Source organism: Uloborus diversus, chromosome 2 (genome assembly GCF_026930045.1).
Source record: "Uloborus diversus isolate 005 chromosome 2, Udiv.v.3.1, whole genome shotgun sequence".
Lineage (NCBI taxonomy): Eukaryota > Metazoa > Arthropoda > Arachnida > Araneae > Uloboridae > Uloborus > Uloborus diversus.
In genome coordinates this window covers 134,048,324-134,074,453 of record NC_072732.1, presented here as the reverse complement: position 1 = coordinate 134,074,453, position 26,130 = coordinate 134,048,324, and the positions used below count along the sequence as shown (strand labels likewise).

The 26,130-nt window shown below is 30.8% G+C and overlaps 1 protein-coding gene across 1 annotated transcript in view; it reads left to right on the top strand.

Annotated features, from left to right (window-relative positions):
- The first annotated feature begins 13,793 nt into the window (after window positions 1-13,793).
- The window catches only part of LOC129216549 (inactive dipeptidyl peptidase 10-like), a 56,355-nt gene continuing 44,018 nt past the window's right edge, over window positions 13,794-26,130 (top strand). Inside the window, exons 1-4 of the mRNA XM_054850764.1 lie at window positions 13,794-13,842; window positions 19,018-19,116; window positions 21,784-21,878; window positions 25,692-25,766. Of these exons, the coding sequence (XP_054706739.1) occupies window positions 13,794-13,842; window positions 19,018-19,116; window positions 21,784-21,878; window positions 25,692-25,766 (318 nt within the window). The remainder of the gene's footprint in view (window positions 13,843-19,017; window positions 19,117-21,783; window positions 21,879-25,691; window positions 25,767-26,130) is intronic.

Here is a 26,130-nt window from a genome sequence, read left to right as displayed (position 1 = left end):
ATTTATATTACAAGTAGATATGATAATGTGTAGCATTGTTTTTTCAGTTCAATATATTTTGTTAATCCCTCTCTCCATACTTATGAAACTCGGAAGAAGGGTTTTGTTCAATCTTTCAGTTCAAATAGGAAGCTGAAATTCTTCTAGTATATTATTACCCACAAGTCTAAAAATATTGAGGGGTGTCCTGAGAAACTTTTTTTTTACATGTATTTTTGAACCATCTTACCCACCATCGACCGGCTCATCGATGCTGCTCTTTCAGCGAGCTGCTGTCCATATCCTACTCCATACATGCCTACACACACACACCAAAACACATACACGCCTGCACACACACACTCACGAATATATATTCACACACGTCCATACACATTGCGAAAACCATAATTTAAATTCAAGATCAGTTACTCTCTTACTCTCTGTATAAGTACTTTCTTATACCTTTAACGTACAATACATTCATTACATGAATAAATGAAACGTTCATCAATTTATACTATTGCATTTGTTGATAGTCAACTTCCAAAGTTCTGTTACAAAACTTTTATTTGACTTTGATCATTTTACGCCTGAAGCATAGGTACAAAAGAGGAATTAAATGCTTCTAGTAACTGCTTTGCAACACACTCTGAAAGACAAGTCCTAAGTAAATTCAATTAAGCAAGTAAACATTACTCGAAGAAGTCCCCTGCTTTAAGAATGGTACACTACTAGTATAAAGACAAATTGTATGATTGAAAATAAATAGTTTTGTCTTTTCAAATTTGATGTAGGTGCTTTGAATATGATCAGGTCTTTTTTGTAGTATAGTCTTCAGTAAATTAGCTAATTACGCATTTAATGTTTTTATCTTCTCTCACCTTCCATTAATTCGTATTTCTTGCCTGCCGCATACAAAAAAAATAATTAGCAGAAACGGATCGGAAACCCTACTTTGTGGAAAAGGGAGGAACCATTTTATTGTTTCTGTATGGGAAACAAAAATATTTTGATTCTACGAGGAAAACGTTTAGCGTCAAGTATTCATCAAAAGCATCGAAATTCATGTCTTTCATGTGTTGGAAATCCTTTTTGCAAAATGAATCTTATGCATAATTATATTAACTTCAGTTGTATTGGTCATTTCAACGATTAAAAAAAGGAATATTTTATAAGCAAGAAAAGATCGTGCATTTTCTCTTTATTTTCTAAGTTAAAAAAAATAAAAAATACTGGCATTGTGCTACATTATTTTTAAGGTCAATTAATGCGAAACAGAAAAATGTAGCAAATGCAAAACAAAACAAGTTTATGATAAAAACTTGCTATTAACATTTATCTTGTTCTGAAATACAAGGAAAATTGTTATCCCCTCCCCCCCCAAAAAAAAACATCGAACTTACATTCTGTAAACCTTTTATATTATTTTTTACAGCTAAATATCCATCGCAAAAATATTCAATCCCAGTACATATTTAATCTCTGCATCTAAATAAATCATTCAATATTGCCGATCAATAATGACAAGAAGTATTTACGAACTTTTTTTATTACTTAAATTATATAAATGATCATGAAAAATGAACCTTAAACCGGGCCTTACAAGCATCACGTTTTAATTAAAACCAAAATGGAAAATATTTTTTTATCTCACAATGTGTTAAAGGCAGTTTGTCGTAAAATAAAACAAAGAACACCCGAATAAATTTTCTAAGTTCTCTGCCTGAAAATGAAGTACAACCTAACATTTTATTTCATTACATCCAACTCTTTTTATGTCACTCCTGTTTTCCCACGAAAAGACAACCGGGTGTATGTTTTGGACTGTAGACGTCAGTTAACACCCTGTTCAATAAAAAAAAACAAAATAACAATAAAAAGAGAACTGTTATCGCAAAACTCGAGATATAAAGTTGAAAAGGGCGATAGTGCAAAATCAGGAAGAAATGACTTACTGGGTAGGGGAGAGGGTAAAATTTGTGTCAAAATCGAATGTCGGAGCGCATTCCCCGTGGCAGATAGATGTTTTTCGAGCAGCTGTAAGTGATTGTACCTCGAAGAGGAGGAAACTACTGGGGCCAAATTACAGAATTATATGTTTCTGTGTCTGACTTTCTGTGCTCAAAATTTCATGTTACATTTTTCTCTTTCACTTTTCTTGATGCGTGCAGTCGGTTCAAGTTTTTCATTTTTGCCTGTTTGTGTCAAAAAAAAGTCGTCTTAGATATTTTTATTAAGTAATAGATGAAATACGGTTGTATTTCAGAAACTCTGCTCTTCATTGATTTGTTCGAAATGAAGATATTAATTAGTGACACGCATAATTTTAACTTCAGTTTAGAAGGTTTTTTTTTGATAAGGAAGAGTTATCACTGAAAATATTAATTTTTCGAACAGTTGTACAAAGAACATAACAAATATTCAATGTTATAAATTGTCAACCCTGGTAATCATGTCTTAAAAAGAATAAAAATTGACCTCTTTAAAAAACCTGGGGTTGTTGGTAGCCAAAGGTTACCAGTAGAAAATGCTAAGAAATGTATTACATATATAATAAATATGTATAATGAAAAACATTAACCAGAAAATCGAACTACAAGTACAGACAGAGTAATATAATTGTTATGTAATTTGAGATTTAATATACAGTATATGTATATATAATGAATACTGTAATAAAATATATCATACGAAAGCTATATGAAAACTTATATTTCTACAAATTTGATGTACTTGAGCATTTTGATGTTATTTCTTTAACTAAAGTTAATTTGAATAAGAAACTTTTACTGTGAAATGCAAAATGATATTACGAGCGCTATTTAAATACTTATATTTTTTCACATGAAAAATTGATAATAAAATGGTTATAGCGAAACTGTATGTAAAATAACGAATTCAAATAAAAAGTGTATTTAGATAGTTTATGTTTATATATTTGCGGTTTCTTCAACTCATTTTTTGTGAGACCATTGTTAAGTGAAAATCTCCAATATATCTGAAAACCAATGTGACTAATAGACGTTGTTTCAATAGTAGTTAATATTCTTTATATTAAAAAAAAATATTTATTGTAAGTACTTATGTTAGGAAATAAAATTAATTATTCTTTTGCATAGCAAATGAAGTATTGTATTCGCGAAAATAATTTCACTCAAAACGGCCATAATTTCCCTTTTGCTCACCCCAAAATGAATGTTCAGTTTTTTTTTCGACTCGACCACACGTGCATATATAAATAAGAACGTATGGACCCCCGAAACATCCATTTTGACAATCCCTGAGTTAATTACAGTGAGTTTTTTTCGTAACGTCTGTATGTACGTATGTATCTCGCATATCTCAAAAACGGTATGAAATAGAAAGTTGAACTTCGGTAAATAGACCCCTAGAAAAGTGCAGTTGCGCACCTCCCCTTTTGGTTGCATTTGGATGTTCCAAAAGGGGTACTTTTCACCTCTTTGATGGGAACTCATTGTTAATTTCGATGCAAACTTAAGTGGTGGCATAATTTGGCGGACACTTTGGCGATATATCGCCAGGATTTCCGTCGCCCAGATTTGTCGTTTTTTTAAAATCTAGTTTCAATTCGCCTTTTTTTAGTGAAATTCAGAGATTTAACCATTGAACCACTTTAACATTACCACTAATGGGAAAATATGTATGTGTAAAACTTTTTTTTTTTTGCTTTGGTTTGCAACAAACTAGGGATGAAAAAAAAACACAGTGCTTCCTTGCTTACTCCATGGCACTATTATCATTAAATTGGCATAAAAGGAAGTCATGTGATGCACACATCAGCTCTTTTTTTTTCTTTAACATTCAAGTCATGAAAGCACTAAATTTCACAAAAGCAAAAATGCTAATAATAAGTTGGTGTTTGAATTGCAGTAAATAAAATAACTTTTAATAGGTAAAACATAAAATTATGTATTTTAAATCTATTCAAATATTTATAATGCAAAAATATCAATGGAAAAAAGTGCGCTTAAAACTTTGCTTAAGTAAGCGTTTCAAAAAAATGCCTCCATCAGAGAATATATCAAACCAGGCATTAAATATGTTGATTCACTGTTAATATAAAAACCTATTTGAGATTTAAAATATTTATCATTTTGCTTTCTTATGCGTATTTATATTGATAGACTTTCAAATAGTTTCCATAAATCCTTAATACACGTTATTTACATTGACCCCGTCTGGTTTTAGTTTCACTCCTAGTTTTTCTAGAAATAAGAATTTCGTCTGTGTTTGTATTTGTCATTTACTTTTTTTTTAAAGTTTGAGTACAGTATATTTATAAATACTTTTTTCTGCACTTTTATTTGAAGCTTAATTTTATACTTTAACTAAATTATTTAAAGGTTCGTTTGTAGTGTCAAGTTCGAATTACACTTTTTTAAATTACACGTTGTGCTTTTAAAAGCGAAGATTTCTCTCTCGCTATTACATAGATTTTGTTTTCTAACTTATTAGCAATATTATACATAGGTATGTGGAAAACTTATTTTTGAAAGTTAAAAAACAAAAACAAAAAAAATTAACGCACGTCACCTAATTTCCGTCTTGTCTAACCTCATTTTTGAACCTAAAACAATTAATATCATTCTCAATTATAGTGTTTATGATTTCAAAAGGCAGCATAAAAAGTATTTATTTTAAAAGAAAATAAATGCACTTTATTTTTTATATTCTTCCATTAACTCTTTCTTACGTCAGTTATATCACCATGTTAAAGTATAATCAAATTGGAACATGGCGAAGAAGAAAGAAAGCATAAAACACACTCGTTAGAGGAAAACTGTCAAAGTTTATACATCCCCCATAGTTTTACAAAAGAGTGATCTAAATTCGTTGTGGCTCCTTTATTGAGAAGTTTCCCCGCTAAAAACATGTCGGTCTTCATCATGATCAGGACACTTAAATGCCGTCCTCGTTGAATGGATCTGTGTGTTTCTTTCCAGCATAATAAAACTTTTTCTTTTACTTTTCTTAGTTGGAATAACGACGTCATTCTTGTCAGTCTTTTTGTGGTATCAGTTTGAAAACTTAATTATGTTTATCATTTGTTGCTTTAGAGAATTGAAGACATTATATAATAAATTATTTTACTATGAAACGAAAAATATTTATACAATTAGCGGTAAGCTATTTTAGAACGTACGGTTGCACACGAGATTTTTTTACTGTTTTTCTTGTAGATATATAAAAATATTTTACGAAGAAGAAGTAGTTTTATTACGATTACTTTTAATATTTAATGAAAAAATAAATGAAAACAATGCATTTTTAAATAAAAAATAATAATCTTTGAATGTTTATGCATTTTATACTTGAATTGTAATTGTATAGTTAACGGTGGTTACGTCGAGTTTGGCATATTGTCTGACAATAAGTGCGGGTTAGTTGGGGTAAACGTTGCAAAATCCGTCTTGGGACGACCTAACTCCAAATCAAAGGGTTATCTTTTTCACATCATGAACGGGACACCAATGAAGGGTAAATATTGCTTTATTTTATCTATCAAAACTACAACAAAGACGATAGTACTTATGTTTGCAATGTTATGATTATGTTTTATCAGGTTATCTTCACTTCAATTCACTCAGCCACCACAAGTCCTTTTCTCTTCATATACGTTCACTTGGCTGCCACAAAAGGAAACGTGGGTAAACATAAACAACCTCTACTTTCACACTTGTGGTCATATAAAAAAACTGAACTGTGGAATATTGCTGTTAATATAGATTAGGTAAGAAACAGAGGAGATTCTGAGAGCTCCATGAGATCCCAAGCATCTGGGTACGCAGTATCGTTGTTTGAGGACGATACAGGGAAAAAAAAAACAATTATTGATCTTACATTTCCGTCTCCAGCATATCTACACTACCGTGTACAAGTAAACGGCAGTATCTGCAGAAATGAGTTTTCGAGATATTTGAAGAAACGCGTTTTGGATTCAATACTAACAATAGGGAAATGTTGGAAATAGACGTCATTTTCGCGCCTTTTTTTTTTTTTTTTTTCAGCGGAAACCAAATAAGTGAGCTTGCACAGTGAAGATAACGTACAATAGATGACAAAAATGCAAGAAAAAAATGCAGGTAAAGATCAGTAATTGCATTGTAAAGGCTACGCAAATCCTAATCACAACATTAAGACATTGGTAGGTTAGGTTTGCCCCAACTATAGATTTATTTATCACGTGAAAGGTTTCTAAAAACATTGGTTTGAATTTCCCCTTTCAGATAATTTTAATTGTCATTGTAGTGCTTTAATCTACCACGAAAATACTGTACTCTGAAACAAATGGAAATAACTAAGTTTTTTATTCATCTTTTTTTAGAAGATAAAAGTTTGGTGTACATTACACTTATATTTGCACTTTTTATAACTTCGGTAAATTAGTTTATATGACATTAATAGTTATGTTTTATAATATTTTGGATTACAATGGAAGGGTTAGATAACGAATAAACTAGTCACATGCAATCTATGAGGCACAGATTGAATATTACTGGAGTAAAACGTCTTAAGCTACTAAAATGACTGTGCAGTTATGGACCGACATCAAATTCATGTCTTCATCCCATTTACCAACCCCCAATTACACCCTAGCCTCTTGGGCAGATAATCTCAGCTAGTAACTGGCAGACTGCCAGCGTTCCCCATAATAATTGGACTGGTTCTCTGACTTGACCATGTTTTAATCCCGATTCCAGTAGATAGCCTGGATTGTTGACCACTTTTTCGTTTCTTTATTCCCCTGAAATGACCCATTCCTACCAATTGTACAGTTAAGTTACCGGATCCCAGTTTCCATGGCATTCACAATTCTTTATTTATTGTTGAACGAGATTTTCTAGCTAACGGCAAATAGTATTTCAAGCTCATCTGAAAGAACACCATCGTAAAGAAGAACTATTTTAATTAAAAAAATATGTTCTTTTTAATGGTACCGACGGAAAGAAGATGCAAGGTGACAAACTTGACCTACAGCGCATAAAAAATAGGATATTTTTCATGTGATCGATTTTGACAGTCACTTTTGCAGCAAATATTTTTTAGAAAATCAATATTTATGCCCTGCAACTATAATCCATTGAAAACATGTATACTGACAGTAGAATTACAGAGTACGCGCGAACTTTTGAATCAACTTTGTTTAGAATTTATGACATTCTAAAATCCAGGAAAAAGTTTCTCCACTGCGTTTCTCTTGCGACTTTGCATGCGTGTTGAATAAAAGTTAATGAACTCAAACTCATAAAAATACTTGAACGTATTGACAACCGAAAGTACTATAAGCCCCTAAAATTTCTGGCTTCCAGTCTGATAAAATTTCCCGCAACTTTCTTTTAAACATTGCAATTCGTTGCGACAGTCCGAACTTTAAGCTCTGCTTTTTTTTCCTTAAACGAAAAAACACCATCGAGGAAAAACCTATTTTAAAGGAAAAAAAAAGTTCTCTCTAATGGTTTTAACGAAAAGAAGATGCGAGGTGAAAAACTTGAGCTAAAGCGCGTTGAAAAAAATATTATTTTCACTTAAACGGTTTTGATAGCCAATTTGGATATCAATATCTTTTGGAAAATATATATTTAAGCTCTGCAACGGTAACCCATTAAAAACAAGTACAGTAGAATCACGAAGAATGAACTTTAGAATAATTTTTGTTCAGATTTTATGACAACCTAAAATTTAGGAAAAATTTTCCCCATCGACCTTTTTCACAAGTTTGCGTGCTTGCTACACAGAATCTAACGGCCTCAAATTCAAAAAAAAATCTTGACTATATTAACGGCTAAACGTACTTTAAGCGCCTAAAATTTCATGCTTCCAATGTGATAAAAGTTTCTGTAAACTTAGTCTAAACTTGGCAATTTGGCACAAAATGCTGATCCGCCATTTTTTATCTCATTTTTCGGAGATCCTAAATCCTCAGGATTTGGATCTCGGAAGCTAGGTTAGTTTCAAGGCATCTCTATGCTTCTATAAAATATCATCGAAATCGCAGATGGCCGATTGGGGATGATATCAAATGTTAGGTCAGTTGGTGTGGAATGACTCTTCTGGGAAATTAGTCGCATAATGTGGTTGTTTCCTACAGTCAAAAGTAATACTTTTAGTCAGTGAAATTGATAGAATAAGCGAAAAAAATAACATGGACATAAAAAATACTTTCATTTCCCAACAGTTATTTTTAATTACCTTTTTAAAATGTCCGATTTTTTAAACCAGGCGTGGTCTTGATGACGTCACAAATGATGCTCTTTGTGGCGCATCTTTCCACCGCATTTATACGTTATGATAATCAAGAAGCGAATCAAAACTGCACTGTACGCTTGGTATCAACCATATCGTTGCTAGTACACGTGAGTAAAGATGTGATTTAAATATTTTGCTCTGTGAATGGCAACACGAAATGGCATTTCATCATTTGTGATGTCATCGGCAAGGAATGTAAACAATGAAAAATCATCGATTTAAGTAATTTTTTTAAATGTTAAACTTAAACAAATTATTTAAAAAATGGTCAGATCCTATGTTTTTAAGCATGTTCTTTCAGAAAAAAAAATACTTTTAAAATATTAGAAACGACCCCATTCCGTGCTCATAAAAGTCCTGCTGGCACCAATTACCACCTACTCCTCTACTTTATCGTCCGAATAAAATCGTTGGTCTAGCAGTGCCTTCTTGAATTACCCAAAGATGTGAGATCATATAGGAATAGAGCTCGACTATAAAGGGAGCGGTTCAAGACTTCCTACTTAAAATTCGGCAAAAGTTCCTTTTTCGCATGGTCTGTGTGTGGTCTAGCGTTATTGTGCAACAGGATGACAGCACGTGAAAGTTTACCGGAATCACACACAGAAAATGCAAAAACGAACTTTTGTGAAAATTTAAGTGTTAAGTCTTAAACCGCGCCCCTCATAGTCCATATCTAACCCCATTTGATTCCAGATTTTTGTCGAACTCAAGAAGGAACTTCGGGGACGATGATTTCATTCGGAAGATGAAGTAAAGGAATGCGCGTGCGTGATTGGTTCCTGCAGCCGCTAAAAGACTTTTATGAGCACGAAATCATGCGACTAATTACTTAGAGTGATAAGTGTTTAAACAATTTTGGTCACATTTTTGAAGAATGTCGAATAAAAAAAAGCGAGCACGATATAAAAGTACGAAGTTAACCAAACGCTAACCATGTGCAAAACGTGAAAACTTGTGATTATCCTTTTGATATTTCGTAATGAGTAAGTACGTTACTCATTGTATGTTTTATTACTAATTAATAAGTAAATGTCTTTACACCTCTTGCAAAAATACCAAAAATGATTAAAAACAGTCCTTAGAACTATATTTTACTAGTTTCGGTAATTTTTAGGGTAAAAACAAAGGAAGTACTGTTTTATTCTACAACGCTTTGTGATAAGGTGACACGAAAACATTAAAATTATTTATTTACTTTCTGCTTTTTTAATGTCCAAATTCTCCTGAATCTTCCGAAGCTGAAGAAAAAATAACATAACTAATTTATGTAATTATCAATAAATATTTCAGTTCATTTGATAAATTAAGTAAACCGAATCATATTTAAAAAAATTCCTCACTCTAATTTAGTATTTTTTCCCAATTAATATTGCCGTTAAGATTGACTGATGAATATTTATCTAACGAAGGTAGAAAAATGTAAAGGCTGTAATTTCCGGACTCGAAACGAATTACCTAAAAAAAGGTCCTTATCAAGAATGCGCAGTTAATTACACGCTCTTCTCTGGCTTTTCACAGGTCATTACTTTTTATTCACAGTTAAAAGCTGCAGCTATTCCCAAATCGAAAAATATTTTCCTCGCATCGTCTCTTCGTAATACGTATGAACTGATTAAAGGAAAATGTACTCAAATTTCTGCATATGTATAGATATATATGATCGCACAATATATCTCTTAGAGGAAATAAATAGGTAACTAACTCACTGCAAAATTACGCCAGATTGCAATATATATATATATATATATATATATATATATATATATATATATATATATATGTTATTAAATGTAATTCACACCCCCACGGAGGTGGTACAAGTGTATACAACAACAACAAGAAAATTCAACAATCTAAATGGAAAAAATCGTTGTAAATAGAAAAACCATTGAACACTAAGAATAAGAAAAGTAATATCATGGGCAGTAACTGCTACGTTAAAAAAGAGCTGGAGCAGTTGGCACATTAAATAAAGTGCATGTTTTCATAGAGGTCAGTATCATACAGTCAGCCAGCAATAAAATTTTATCAATTGCTTTAAATTTGTCAAATGAATGCAATTTAATTTTATCAAATTTAGTTGCCAATTTGATAAAATTTAATTGCTTGCTTACTTTTCATGTTCTTAGTGTTCAACGGTTTTTCTATTTACAACGTTTTTTTCTATTTATATTATTTATCTTTCTTGTTGTTGTTATATACACTTACTATTGTGCAACCTGCGGGTGAGGCATTACATTTAATAACATCTATAGAATACATTTAGCTATTTTAGCTGCATTTTTGCGCTGTTTAAAAGTGAGGACTAAGCTTAAATATACGGTAGAAATAGAACGGCCGAAATAGAAAAAGGTTGGGGTTTTGCAGTGACTTAGCTATTTATTGCCTCTAAGAGTTATATTGTGTGATCATAGCTTTCATAATATATGGATAAAAATGGGTGCATTAAAGAAAAAAAAATAACATACAGTACTTTCAAAAAGTTTAAAACTGATATCCAATTTAATATTATCGTTATTAATTATTATATCAATTATTTTCTAGATCATTTGAATCTATGTTGATTACATGTGACTTATTTAGCACGTGTAAGTTTACTTGCTGACTGCAGGGGAAATTTTGTACGCAACTGCTAATGAGTTGCTATTATGACCAAATGAGGCAGTGAGAAGGAAAGTGATAAAAGTGGACATTTTTAAGGTTTTGAGCAAAACGCGTATAAAGATGAGGTTCTAGGTAGGCTTTTATTGAAAAGTTTTTCTAAATCATGCTGTAAAACAGGGCTACTACTACTATCACTTGTCCTAAGACAGATGCAAGGTTCACCTACCATCTGTACAGGTTATCTCGAAAATTTTAATTTTGCCACTTAGGGGAGGAAGGCCCAAAGCGGGAAGGTTTTCGAAGAATTCTCGAAAATTGTAGTTTTTGGAATTTTATCGTAATAATTTCGGTTTTATTACCTAGCAGTGTTCTTGAACTTTATAATAAAAATTGATTTTTGTATTATTTCAAATCCAATAATTATTTATTATCAAACATTATAAGCACTAGAAAATCCCGCTTTGCCCTTTAAAGAGGTCCAAAGTGGGTAAGCTTTACTAATTGGGATTTGGTACATTTGCCAATCAAGTATGAAGTTATAAATGGAACTTCATTGCATTAGTTGAATAAGCTACCTGCCATCATTAAATAAATAAATATATATATATATATATATATATATATATATATATATATATATATATATAAAGTTATACTAATAAAATTGAAATAGATAACCTAAGTTAGCACATGTGTCAAGAAATTACAAATGAGTATATGATTAAAGCCTATATCCGCTTTGCCCACCCCGCTTTGCCTAAAATCACGTTTTTTATTTCAATAATTATAACCTTAAATTAATAACTAAAAAAAATCGGAATGACCATTAAAGTTTGTATGTGGATGTTATCAGAATAACGTAATATTATTGACAATCAAAAAATAAGCTTGTTTTTGACCAGCACAAGTTACGAAACTTCATTTTTTTAAAAATGTATTATTTTTTTTTAAATTTTAAGCCTGGTTGCTCCATGCCTCTTCACTGCTGCTTTACATGGATTGATTTAGACTTGGGGGTGTTCGGGAAAACGCGACATTCGTATGCATCGCCGCTGACACACCATGCGGGGGTATACGAAGGCTTACCCACTTTAGGCAATCCTCCCCTACATCCCTTTTCTTCTCACTGCATCAAATGTGAAATGTGTTTGAAACTGCCGCTTGGAAAAAAATTTTTTCGTTATTACCGGAGACGCAAAAACAGTAAAGTCGTCCGAATTGGTTGTCTAAATATCAAGGGAAACGCAAGTGAGGGGAAGCTATTTATAAATGGGAATTTTCTAGGCATTTACTGAGCCAAACATGACTGGGATGATATGAAAAATTAAAACGAGGCAATTGCATAAAATTAGAAATTTAAAAAAATAAATGCAAAAAGTATTGGGTTTTATTTTTATAAACCAATCTAATGCCAGTCTTAGTTAGTATTAGCTCAAGGTTTTTAACATAGAACAACGTGATCTTATCCTGTACTCTACAATGAATACTAAACTTTTTTGATTACCTAACACCAAAATGATATATTTTTAAACTCAAGTTTTAGGAAATGTTTTAGGATCTTTTTCATTAAGCAACATGCTGTACTTGTGTATCATCATTTTATTTAACTGAATTAAAGAGTCAACTCAATGTCAGATGTATAAATATTGAAAAAAAAAAGCAGGAACAAAAAAAATATTCAATGCCAAGAAGCATATTGAAAAAAGTTGAATAATTTTTGTACAAATACCATTTTTTAACGTTAATATCAGTGTCTCTGCTGTCAAAAACTGCAGCGAAATAATAATAAAAAATTAAACGTGAAAACAGTTACTTGTTCGTAAAGACACTTGTAAATATTTTTATCAATCCAATATACGTATTACTGCTCTCTCTCTCTCTCTCTCTTACATTATCTTCAATCATCTTCAAAAATCAATATCATATAGAACTTAAATACTCAGATTACGCTATTTTTCCTGAACTTTCTTGAAGCTTAACAGTTTTACAAATGGATGTTATAGCGTTATTGCACCCATTTAGGAAGTTTACAGAGAGGGATTATTGTACAAAGTGCAAAAACGTTGAATGCTATTAAAATAAATGATCAAAGTTTTATCTTATATTTGGAAAGGCTCCATTAGTAACATCTATTTAGAGAAGTGGAATTTAAGCAAGTTGAAATGAGTGCATTTACTCAGCTTATTTTTATGTATCTTCCAGCTTGGCTAACATAAAAAGTATTTCTGTGAATTGTCTAAGAAAAATCATTTTTTGTTCTAAATAATAATATATAACTATATTAACTAATAGTGCCACACTTTTATTTGTTAATGGTCATGCATCAGTTGAGTCTAAGGATTGGTTTCTTATAATTTTCAGACATAACTCATTTCCCATGAAACTGGTATCCCTTCTTTACTGCGGCACTATATTTGCATTTGCAACCATATTTTGACGTATACGCCCCCCTCCCCCCAGGAGGACACAAGGACACCCCCCACCTCGACAATCTTTGATTGGAAACTGCATTAGGAGTCAAAATTTGTCTTAGAGTATTCAAGGTCAAATAAATACTCTCGGGATCTTTTGTATGCTGTATGTTAAACGACATGAACGCTGACTTTATTCTGCGTCTTAAAAATTCACCGAATCGAGACAAGTTTGAAATATTTCTCTTTTTGTAAAGCGATGAAGTTATTCATTCCATCTCAAGAAAGTTTTTTTTTTTTTTTACTTACTATGAAAACATAATCAATTTGCGCTTGTTGGAAGGTTCAAAATTATTATTATTTTTTAACAATTGTCTCTGAAAACTTTTTTTAAGTAGGTTCGTGATAAGTCGTACCTGCAGTTGAGTGAAAAATGAGAAATTACCGTTTAAAGTTTTTCAGCTCCATGTATTTGATTTAGATGCAACTTTTCCAGACATTTTTTTTAATATATTCCGTTCTCAGATGACCATAACTAAATGTGAAATATGTGACAGAGAACCACCTGGTGACCGTAACTCATTTTTTATAAAAAGCGTATATACGCTTTTGTACTTAACACGGCAGTATAGGATGAAATTTGCAGTCGAATGACTTACATTTGACGCATAGTTGAAAATGCTATAACAAATGCTTGTACTTTAATTCATCAGCTGGATATTTTTACGAAGGAATATTAATTTAAATTGAACGCATATAGAATTTTTAGCGTGAGTCAAGTTTTATATTACTGACAGTAATTGTTTTCCAAAATGATACCAGATAATATGTATCGGGTTTTGAAAATGTTGTACTAATTTATTGATTTGCTTATAACACTTAATCTTGACTTATAAATTGCAATTTATTTCAATTCATTCATCTCTTAGTTTGATCTTTCAACCCTCTGGCTGCTTAGCCCGTGATTTTCATGGGCAACTTAAATGTAACAAATTCAACTGCGGATTCATCGTGCATGAGTTCATCCTATATATAAGAGAGCACCCTGTCTTTGCCTTATGTAACCACTGAAATAAGTTATATAGCGTATTAAGCGATTAATTTACGTTTTAAGAAGCATGAGCTTTGTGCAAGAAATAGAAGGAAATAGAGGAAGGAGGCTATATTGATTCTGAAACATGTTTGCAATTTAAACTTTTAAATCTTTTATTTGTGCTTTTAAAACGTTGTTTTTAACTTTTATCAATTTACATTTTGGAAAATTACGGCATTTGAAGGGTTTCTGACAGAGACCACTGCTGTTGTCCTGGAAGATAGGAACAAAAACTTGAACATTTTTTGAAGTGATATCGGTTTACCAACTTAGACGTCAAAGGCTTAAGTTGAAAACAATTATGGAGAAAGATTTCGTATCGTTTTAAATTATAAAAACCTTTTGAACATTCATTACGTAAAAGGTTACTTCAAAACAGTCGAAGAATGCTAAAGTGTAAAAAAGTGTGTAGTTTTGTATTTCCTTTTCTTCGAAGCACAACATACGGCTGTGAAAGAATATAATGGTTGAAACAAATACATATACATATAATAATATGCTTGTTTTTATTTCAAAATCAAAGTAAACTAAAAAATGCATTCTAAAAATGTTCTTTTTACTATGAAATATTTTAGTTCACACTTTCTGTCGAGTACTCACGTACATTTAGTTCTTCCTAATAGTGGCTCTTATAAGCCAGCACACAACGCATTAATCCCGAATTGCCTTTTTTTTCATGTGCCTAAAAACACGATAAGATACATTTTCTCCTACGTGCCTTATCTGTAGATACAACAGTGCTCTGAATTGCGTTATATCCTTTCGTATTATAAAAACGTATGAACCCCAGGTGCGCATAGCTAGAAAAATGTACGAAAGGAATGGCACGAGAAATCGTATTTATCATTTGGCATTTCTGTTTCTGCAAGATAAAAGAAACAGGGTACGAATGCTGGGCAATATAATGGCACATTTAGTACGCATGATTTACACATGAAAGAATTTAACTTGGGTGAAAAAAGATGAAACGTTGAATTTCTTGCAATACGTGGAGTTACGATATGCATTTCTAAACCAAGAATGAATTAATTTTGTTTGTCAGGCATAAAAATCATTATTTAATGTGTTGTGTTCAATTGCTTAGTTTTTAAATAAGTACAATTCTTAATATTTTAATGAAGGAACTGGTATTTTTAAGAATTTTCATATATATATATATATATATATATATATATATATATATATATATATATATATATATATATATATATATATATATATATATATGCCTCAACATGCCTCATATCATAATCACTTTTCTATTTAGTCACTGTTGCATTTCCCAAGTAAATTAACAACCGAATATAGTAAAATAATAAGCACAGTGGCTCCCAAAAGTCTTCGTACACCTACGACTTTCAACGAAATAGGCCCCAATCCATTGGTTAGAATTAATATTTCGGAATAGGTATTTAATTATAAGATCTATGATCAATTTTTAGCAAACTACATGAAAAGTTTTTAAAAAATACTAAAACTTAATTTTTTAAAAATCAAAAATCAAAAAGTGCCGGAAATTTTATCTCACAAAAGTCTTCGTACACTTTATAAAATGTCTATATATTGTTGAATAATCTAACTTTTGATTACGTTATTAATTAGTAGAGTATCATACAGTAATCATAACACCTTTTAAACGTCTAGGAATAGATTTCATTCTTTTTCTTTCTTTTTTTGGGGTAATTTCTGAGTAAGTGTTCAACCCACACTTCGAGTCTTACTGTTTCTAGCTCTATTTTCGTTTTAAAGCCCTATTTTCGTAATGTAGCCTCCAGATATCTCTAAATACGTTACATAAACTTAAAATCTGGAGATTGAGGTGGTATTTTCTAAATTTTAGGACAATTTTCGAAGCACTCGACGCAAACGTTGAAAACCGTGTGTTTCTTATCGTTACCTTGATAAAAAACAAAGGTGTTTCCAATAACCAAATTTTTGGCTAAAAGTTGAAAATTGGTTTTTAAAATATTTACAGGAACAGCATGATTCATTATTTCATCAAAAAATTACAAACTACCAAGTCCTGATGCTGATATGCACCCTCACACTAGAACACCTCCACCGTCCTGATTAACTGATCCAAATAAGTTCTTAAGATTAAGTTCCTATTTTTTTCTTCTACTTACAGTTATACAACAATTTAACCAAAAATGTTAAATTTATTTTCGTGTGTTAGTAAGACGTGATTCTAAAACGTTTTTAGCTTATTTATCATTGATTTTGCGACGAAAAGCGTAAGCTATCTGTTTTTCGCACGACCAAGAAAATTTCTGCGGGAAGAGGTCCCATTTAATCCAGCTAATCAGAGAACTTGGCGGACAATTTTATTTGAAAATTAAATGTAAAATGTTTCATTTAACTCTGCAGAAACTTTTACAGCGCTCAAATGTGTATTTTTCATAAATTTTTTAACTTTAAATATCCGATCACGTTTTGTCAACTTTGCCGGTTGATCTTTTCTTACCTTGTTTTCGGAACGATTTCTTCTTCAAAGCATTTTATCAAGCACTTTACTATAAAAACAAATAAATTAACTAATTTAGAGACATTTCAAACCAATTTACTACTACTGTGGGAAAAAATTCAAATTTTGGATGGTGTTTGCGGTTTTTTACGAATACAGCCATTTCACAGTAATAGGCACAATATTAAGGAACAAATAAACAAAAAAATAAAGCCAAATGACTAATAAGGGTCAACACAATGCAAAAATATTAATAAAACGGCATATGATAATTTTAATCATGAATTTATTCGAAAATATTTGAGTGTACGATGACTTTTGTGACGTGTTATTTCTCTATCTCTTCGTTTTCTGACCCATTTCTAAAAGAAGATCCGTTAATATTTTGAAAAAACCAATGGATTGTATTTAGAATGACATAGGAATGATGTGAAAAAATATTGGACTTCATATTCGAATTCAGTTTCGAGTTATTTTGGTTTTACTAAAAAATTTCAAAGTATACGAACACTTTTGGGAGCCACTGTATGAGTATTTGAGTTGTTTATAAATATATACGTTATCTTAAATGACTGAACTTTTAACTGAAGTACGCCTAAATCCTTTTTTTTTACATACATGCATTTATATACTGAAAAATAGCCTAAGTGCATTAGCAATTGAGTGGCGTAAAATAATGAGTATAAATGTATGGATATTTGAATTTGCTTCGTTATAGATGCATTATTTTTAACACGACTAACTTTTAACTAAATTCATAGCCTAAGAACGTTTTTCACTGTCTCTGAAGTTCTAGACGCGAATTTTAGTATTTTAAATGTTCCTTAGTAAGTCTAAGTTTAAAAGTCTAAGTGAATATTTAACCAGACATAAAATAGTTTTTCACTAATGATTTTTGCCTAATTCAGTCTTAGATCTCAGCGAGATTAAATTCTTCAAATCTGACATTTAAACGCAGTAGTTTTGCTGTAGTAAGAAACAGTTAGTTATAAATTTTTTCCGATATTTTTCCATTCTTTAAACTAAAGTAATCTAAAGTTGCAATAATAAGAGTTTCTGTGATTTTAGGGGGGAAAACGTATCAGAAAAAGTTACAATGTAACAACAAACACAAAGGTGCTTTGTTATGTTCTTGATTATACTTTAATTTCATCAACTTAGTCACACAGTGTAGTTTTTTTTAACATATTATAAGTTAACTCAAAACATCAAATAAATGGCATACATTTTGTATTAATTAAATGCTTTTTACATAATTAAGAAAAAAGAGGAATTTTGATGGTAAAATAAAGGGATAGGATTGCGGATTTGGACCATTTCACTGTAAATACTTAATAGCATAAGAATAATATTTCAAAACTACTTTTTAATTTTTTATTATTTGTTTTCACTTCAATAAAAAGTTTTTTTTTCGATTAATAGTGTAATTTAGTTGATTTCATTTTAAGCATTTTGGAACCCACACCCCATTTTCAACCTCCCCCACCCATCATTAAAAAAAACTCTGTGCAACAGATCAAATCAACACCATTTTCCTCTTCAATTTCACTTCTCCAGCTCCGCTTCTTATCGCAGTCTGCACGAAAATATGCTCTGCCCCATATTTCGCGCTTCTCAAACTCGAATTTCCTTTTTCATTATATATATCAATTATGCATTAAATCTAATAAATACCGAAAATGTACGTACTGAAGTTAATTCAGAACAAACAAATAGTTTCAATTCTTAACGGACTCGAACCGTGAGACGCTAGTACCGTAGCATTATAAACAAGTTTTGAAAGCGAGAAACAAACGTATACAATCTCCTTAATTACAACTAATACCGCTGTTTCTGGACACAACACAAATAATCAACTCTTAGTGACGTTCTTCGTAAATGGAAGATGTATGTATTAAAAAATATATACAAATGAATAGAAAAAACTTTGGTATACTATATAAGCAAATACCGGCCATATGGTTTCTTGATTAGACCCCCCTATAGCGTAAAAAAATAATTTAAAAAAATTAAATGTCGCATTCACCTGTCTCCCAACATTCACATATTAAAGATATCGGTGAAAGACCAAATAATTTCGGTTAATCAGTGGGAAACGTTTATGTTCTTAAATTTCGATTTTTATCAATAACAAGTTAAACGAGTATGAATGAAATGTTTACATCATACACCTTTTTCTCTTTTTTTTTCAGAAACTACAAGTTTAGGAAGAAGAGGTCACAGAATAAACTTAGCTGACGTTTTAAGTGATGACTTCAAGCCTCGGTTATTCAATGGGACTTGGGTATCTGGTAAGTTAATCATATATACATTTAATTTTCCGCTAACTGAAGATAAAATGTGTACTAAACGTTTTCATAGGAACCTTACCTCTATGCCCATCAAACAACTAACAAGGTTTTGTAGATGAGTTTTATTTCTCAGTTTTACTCGCAGTCAGAAGCGTGACACAACCAACAAATAGTTGTTTCAAATGAATTTCGAACGTTTTTGTTGTGCCTATTTCGTTGCTGCATGCGTGAATGAAAAAAAATAAAGGAGGGAAAGTAATAAAAGTTTATTATCTAACTCGAATTAAAACATTGTAGAAGTCTTCTTCAAATCATTGTTTCATTGCTTATTACGTCAGCGTAACAGCGTGTGCATTTTTGTTTTTGCTTGAGCCACGTTAGGTTCAATTAATACAATTTGATTTTTTTAAATATATTTTTATGTGACATAAATTTTGATTAAACACAGGTGTTGAAAGCATTATTCGATAAGAAAATTATTATAGTGTTACTAGAAGTTTTATTTTTGAATTTAACATCAGAAACAGAAAAATCAAGATGTATCGGGGGAAGCTATCGGACCTCGTGTCCCCTTTATCCTCAACCTGAAATAAAGTTTAAAACTGCGTTTTCATACCTTCAATTTCGAAAAAATGCTTGGAGGAAGCTTCCGACGCCCCTTATTTCTGATTAAATATTATCTTTAGGATTAAATTTATATTACTAGTACTAAGGTCTAGTAATATGACTATAATGCTAAATCAGAAGCTAAATCTTCCTTCTCCTTCTCTGCAGATTGGAACATTGCAGATTGGATTACGCAATATAATTTTTTAAAAAGGAGGGGGGGGGGGAGGAGGGTAAGAATCTTCGTTTTTTTTGGGGGGTTGGATTGTTTAGTGCTCCAAAAATTTACCTGGATTAGAGGAATTTCACGAATTTTTTTGCATTTAAATGATAAGTACAATCAAGATAAAGTTTGTTCTGCAATTTTACTATTATTTTCTTATTTATTAAAATATTTCTTTAGAATAATTTAAAGTAATGTAATATTTAGGCTGAATTTTTATATTATTTTAAAATAATTGAATGCATTAAAAAGTGTGCTTAAAATTAAAAGCAAAGCGCACAATATGTAAACGTTACATAGCAGGGCACACTTTTAATTAAAACTTTAACTGAATTGTTTCTTTAATTAGGTCGGCAGTAACTGATACTTGCAACGCTTAGCTGATACTGCAATTGCTCGGCGGTTCTTTTTGCATAGAATTCAATTTCAAGCTAAACACTGCACAAGAGAGAAGAATTTTTGACTAGTCAGCTAAATTCGAGAAAATGAGAAACTGCAAATAACAGCGATTTTATTACGGAAAATTTAAACCATTTTTCATTTAGTATTGTGCATAATTTAAATTCGGTGGTACCGAATACGATTTTGACACTTAAATAATTTATTTTTTTTTAAATATTTGCTTTTTAGTCGCGGTAAAAGCGTAGAATGTGAACGATTTAAAAACTCAAAAATTTTGAGAAGATTCTATTCGACTTTTTAAATCTATTGAAACAATTTCTGCGATATGAGTACACTCGGGTTGGCAGGGAGTGTTTGAAAATTAATAGGTGTAGTTCCTCTAAAGATGAATTTGGTTCTTCTGCCAAGAGAACAAACATTTAATACAATAACATATTACTGGTATTTAATAATATCTCACATAATATATAATTTTTCTTAAAACCTGCTCTGAACATATCGTAGCACCTTCAAAGAAAAATATTAAACAATCTTTTTAACAAAGACAATTTCACTTAACACACTCTGAAAATTAAACTATTATACATACATCCAGGTTAAGCATGTTTAAGTTAAAATAAATTACACAACAAAGCGTTTTTAGAAATGTTTGTAGTGATTAAATGAGATTACTGCAAAAATGATACATTTATTTATTTTTTTAAAGTATTTGTTATGTAATGTCGTGAGAAATATCCAATTAAGTAGTTTGTATCGAGTGAAAAAAATACTTAAAAATGAAGCTAACTGTTAGAAATGTTGGGAATTCTTTAGTGTTACTTGGCTAGATTCAACGCCTTGCTACTCTTTTGATTGCCATGTTACCTTTGTAAAATGACATTATTAAGCATGTCAACTGCTATTTCATGTATTACTTCTCTCGTCCCACACAGCGTAAATTCAATTTATGCATAAAGTCAACGGAGCTCTTTTCCCAGAAAAATATCTTACAAGAACTCCTACACAGTCTAACATTTTTAACTTGGGAAAAACTTCCCACCTATCCATTATTTTTTAAGCACAAATGTTAGTGTTATGTAGCTAAATCTCATTTTTTTTATTACTAAAATGCGTATTTAATGAATCGCGTTTACAAAAAAATATTTCCTACATTGTAATTCCTTTTCTTATGAATTTAACATAATTCGTCAATTAAATATTTAATTTTTGATCAGTTTTTCTCAGGAGTTATTTTTTGTATATTTAGGTTGGTTTTAGTACTTTTCTGGTTTTTTGATAAATATTGAAAAGTATAAGGTGTTAATACAAATTGATTTATATGAGCCTGAAACATAGTTTCTTAAAAACGTATGTTTTTTTTTTCCTCTGTGTGTCTTTTTTTTGCCACATTAATATACGACATGAATGTGTCAAATGTTGATAATATTTCCTTTCAGATGACATTTTGGCATTTAGAGACCGAGCCGGTCACCTAGTATTTTATTCTATAAGAATGAAATCTTCAAAAGTTATAGTACACAATTCCATTTTTGTAAGTATCTGACAATTTTGTTAGTTTTATTAAATTGTTTGTTTACACTTTGTAAAAACTTTTTAAATGCGGATAGTAGGGCAAACTTACCCAAGTAGACTTGTAGTGCTTTATTAGGACCTTAGTGGCATTTACAATGCTGCTAGGTTAGATTTTCCTCTGCTATAATTGTATTACGGTAGAACTTCATTTTAATGGCTTCTGCATGTAGCGCTTTCACGTATTTAAAGTTTTTTTTTTTTTTTTTTGCCTAGTTCCAAATTTATTCCCTTGCTACAGAAGTCGAATTCGGAACTCATTTGATGTTGTTATGATAAGACTAAATGACTGAAATATCCTTTTAAATCGATATTGTTCACAGTAATAATAATAATTACAAAGCATCACAGTGATGCAGATGGGTCTTTCTGAGGTTTAAACAAGAAATATGAGACAAAAAATTATCAAAATTTTCAAATCCGACTAATTTTTAAGTATCCTGGTTTTCGTCAGGTCGTACATGAAATTATTTTTCTTGAAACAAATTGGTATAAAATACTTTTTACTGTGCGAATTTGCTCCATTTCTTTTTATTTTGTTTAATGAAAATTTAGCCGGTCTATGTATAACCTTTCCTCGCCTATTTTTTTTTTCCTCTAACTGGATCCATGAGTAACGTTAAACTGGATTTCCACTAGATTTAGATACTCCAGCTGAACAAAGGTTGGAAATTTTCATAAATTCAGTTATTTTCATTAACATTGTATTTGTCTGTATTTGTGAGTTACTTTCATATGTTTAGTCATTTAGTTACAATTATTAAAAATTAATTTTTAATTTTTCAATTATTAAAAATTACTTTTTAATTTTTCAATTCTTAAAAAATAATTTTTAATGTTTCGATTCTTAAAAATTAATTTTTAATATTTCAATTCTTAAAAATTAATATTTAATTTTTCAATTCTTAAAAATTAATTTTTAATTTTTCAATTGTTTAAAAATTAGTTTTTTAATGTTTCAATCATTAAAAATTAATTTTTCTTTTTTAATTATTAAAAACTAATTTTTAATTTTTCAATTATTAAAAATTCATTTTAATTTAAACAATCATGAGCTATCCTAAGTTGAACATTAAGTAACTGTTTGAGAAAAGTCATCTTTGTTAACGATCTAAGCAGCAATTTACTGTTTCTTACTAGGCTTAGTTTGTGTCGTTTGATGCGTCGTATTTATTTTAATTAAATATACCCGCGCGAATTAAGGTATTTTCCAACATATCATTCCGCTAGGAATTCTCGATAAACTTTACTTAGAAATCCAGGCAGCATATTACGTCACAAGTAATTATTAGACCGTCGCTGACTAAATTAGATCATCAGTCGCAGAACAGAACGTAATTTCTGATATGGTTTAAACTAGTTTATTCATTAACTAAAAGTTAAGAGAATCGTACTTCCAGAAAGAAGCTAAATGAATGAACCGAATGCGTTTATAGAATAGCATTTCGTCTGTAAAGGTATTTGTAATTAACTTGTTAAAAATCAGCTGATTTATCGTAAGCGAGGTTTAGTAAATAAATTAATGTCATCGTATATTTTTGTGTTTTGCAATTAATATATACCATTCTCATACAATATATTTGACAGATATATAGTAAACAAAATATTTACTACAAACAATAGAGTTAAACTAATGGATTTTCAATTATTTACCGATTAATTAACTGGTGTTCACACATTTTTGCAAACAGTTTTGACTTTCTCCATGAACTTGAATTTAAATTTGAAATCGAAAAAATAATTGACAGCAAAACTGAACAGGGTTTGATTATCGTCTAAAACTTTCAAAAGGCTTTGCTAAAACATACATTCGAAATTCAACGATGGGTCGAATGCTATTTGTTTTCAGTATCCGACCATAAAAAATCTTATTCGACATTCAGAAAAATATGAGACAAGCATAGTTTTAATAATTCTTATTGACGAAACTTTACCTGTTCCATTTTACCTGATGCATTGAAGAATAAAAGGAAAACTAGGAAAAATAATGTATGGTTATTACCAGTATTTTTAATGAAAATTTAGACAAAAGGAATATAGAAAATAATGAAAAATTCCACTTGGGTTGCTGTCCGAAATTGTGTATATTACATATTTTTAAAGAAAAAAGTCCATCTGTTTACTCAAGGAATCTTCAACGCGGTAAGTACCACTAAGATATGAGTACAATCCCTACCTTTATTAATTTTTATTTATTTATTTATCATTATTTTTTTTTTTGTTTTCATTTTTTGAAAAAAGTGCGAATTGAAACCAGAATACAAAACTATTTCCTTTATAACCTCACTTAATGCATCATAGGCAAGTCTTTTAACGTGTCTCTTCGAGAGAACTGTCTCAAAAACAAGCAGTTCATATGCAACTTTTCAAATCATTGTTTGGAATTGAAAGATTTTTTAAACTTGACGTTGTTGTCTTAATACATCCTCTTTTGCCTTAGAAATCAACACGTAATACTGGTTGCGTTGTAAAAGTAATGGCGTGGATTTTTTGTGACGTCACTGTTCATCGCATTGGACTCCCCCAGTCGTTAAAAACAATTGGGAGTGGGGGGGGGGGCTTTGAATGTCGACCGAGTCCAACTCACTCCTATCAGCCAGAGCTCCAGGAAACCGTTTCTAGCGAAAGCTGTTTTGCACTTTGTGACACGGGCTTGAATATTCTTTATAGATTCCTTGTTTTCAATGTTTTATTTTAAGCTCTCTCCTCGAACGTTGACTCATAACAATCAACTTTAGGGTAGCTTGGGAGCCACAGTGGCCTTGCTCTGGACCACTATTTTCGTTTCTAAATTACCATATTTTAAACGCCAGCATTTGAAAATCTTCGGTTACTTTCCAATGTATCGCATGTGGTGAAATGCTCATATTGCCCTGGTTTCTTTGGATTATTTGACCATTGTAGGATGTTCAGAACGGAACGAATCGGTGACGCGGCTTCCCGTACCTCCTTGAAGGACATTTACCGTCTTAAGCACTTGGCGAGCAATGATCTTTGAAGGTATAAAGCATTTGGCATGTTTCGGTAAAATTCTTCTTGAGAAAGACGTAAACTTTTCAAAGCGAATTATCATTTGAGCGAATTACCATCCAAAACCACACAACTTGTTACAAGTGCAAAAACAGCTTTTGAGATATGTCGCTATTGAAAGGGCAGATACCTCACTATTTTTCTGACGACAATTAGTGCTACGACGAACTACCACGTCAAAAAGAAAAAAAAAAACATGCACGTCACTTTAGAGTGCACCTTATATAAATGACAAGAAAAGCGTTTTCCTATTGAACATGGTGGCTTTTTTTTTTTTTATCAATGCTGATTGCAAAATGTGTAAACACCCTCTGTAGTATGCTCTAATTAATCAGTGCGCCACAAGATATGATAGTATGTTTGTTCTTTTTGCAAAATTTACACGAAATTGTAGAATTTCTAACACAAAAAATATTACATGAAATTTTAGAAACTATTAAAAGTAACAATACCATTCTGCAATACTTAAAAAAAAAAAGATAACTAGTTAAATTAACCAGTTATGGTTAATGTATTCCATTTATTGCAAAGACAAGCGTAAGATATTCAAAAAGAATAAGTACCTTAAAAGAAGAAGAGCACATTATTTTAATTTGTAGTTAGATAGAAATTAAACCGTCGTTTCGGTAACAACATTTTGTTACGAAATGTTAACCCGTTTTATTTGCTGCCAACCAAAACTTGTTATTGTTACTGTCTTAAAACTGTATTTGTTTATTTTTTATTTTATTTTTTTTTTTCGCAGAAAGAAAACAGAGTTGTTAAATATAGCATTGCTGCAGACCAAAAATATATTTTACTCATATATGATGTTATACAAGTAAGTGCAAAGCTGACCATCTTTTTTATGTACTTAATTATAATATTATGAGTTTTCGTTTACTAAATGATAAACTAATATGAAAGGTTAGTCATTTTCTGTGTAAACATAAATTACACTTGTCAAATTAAGATTGATAATTACTCAGTACGACATAATGATAAACGCACATCAACGTACATATGAACGTAACATTTTAATTAAAATATCAACCTGCTCATAAAAGTAGAACAAAAACAATGAACAAAGTTCGCCATTCCTTTATTACATTAGATCAAAATTCATTTTATTATATTTTTCTTGCACGTAAGAAGTTTTAAAATGTTACATTTAATTAAATGCAATTCTTGATGATTTTTTTTTG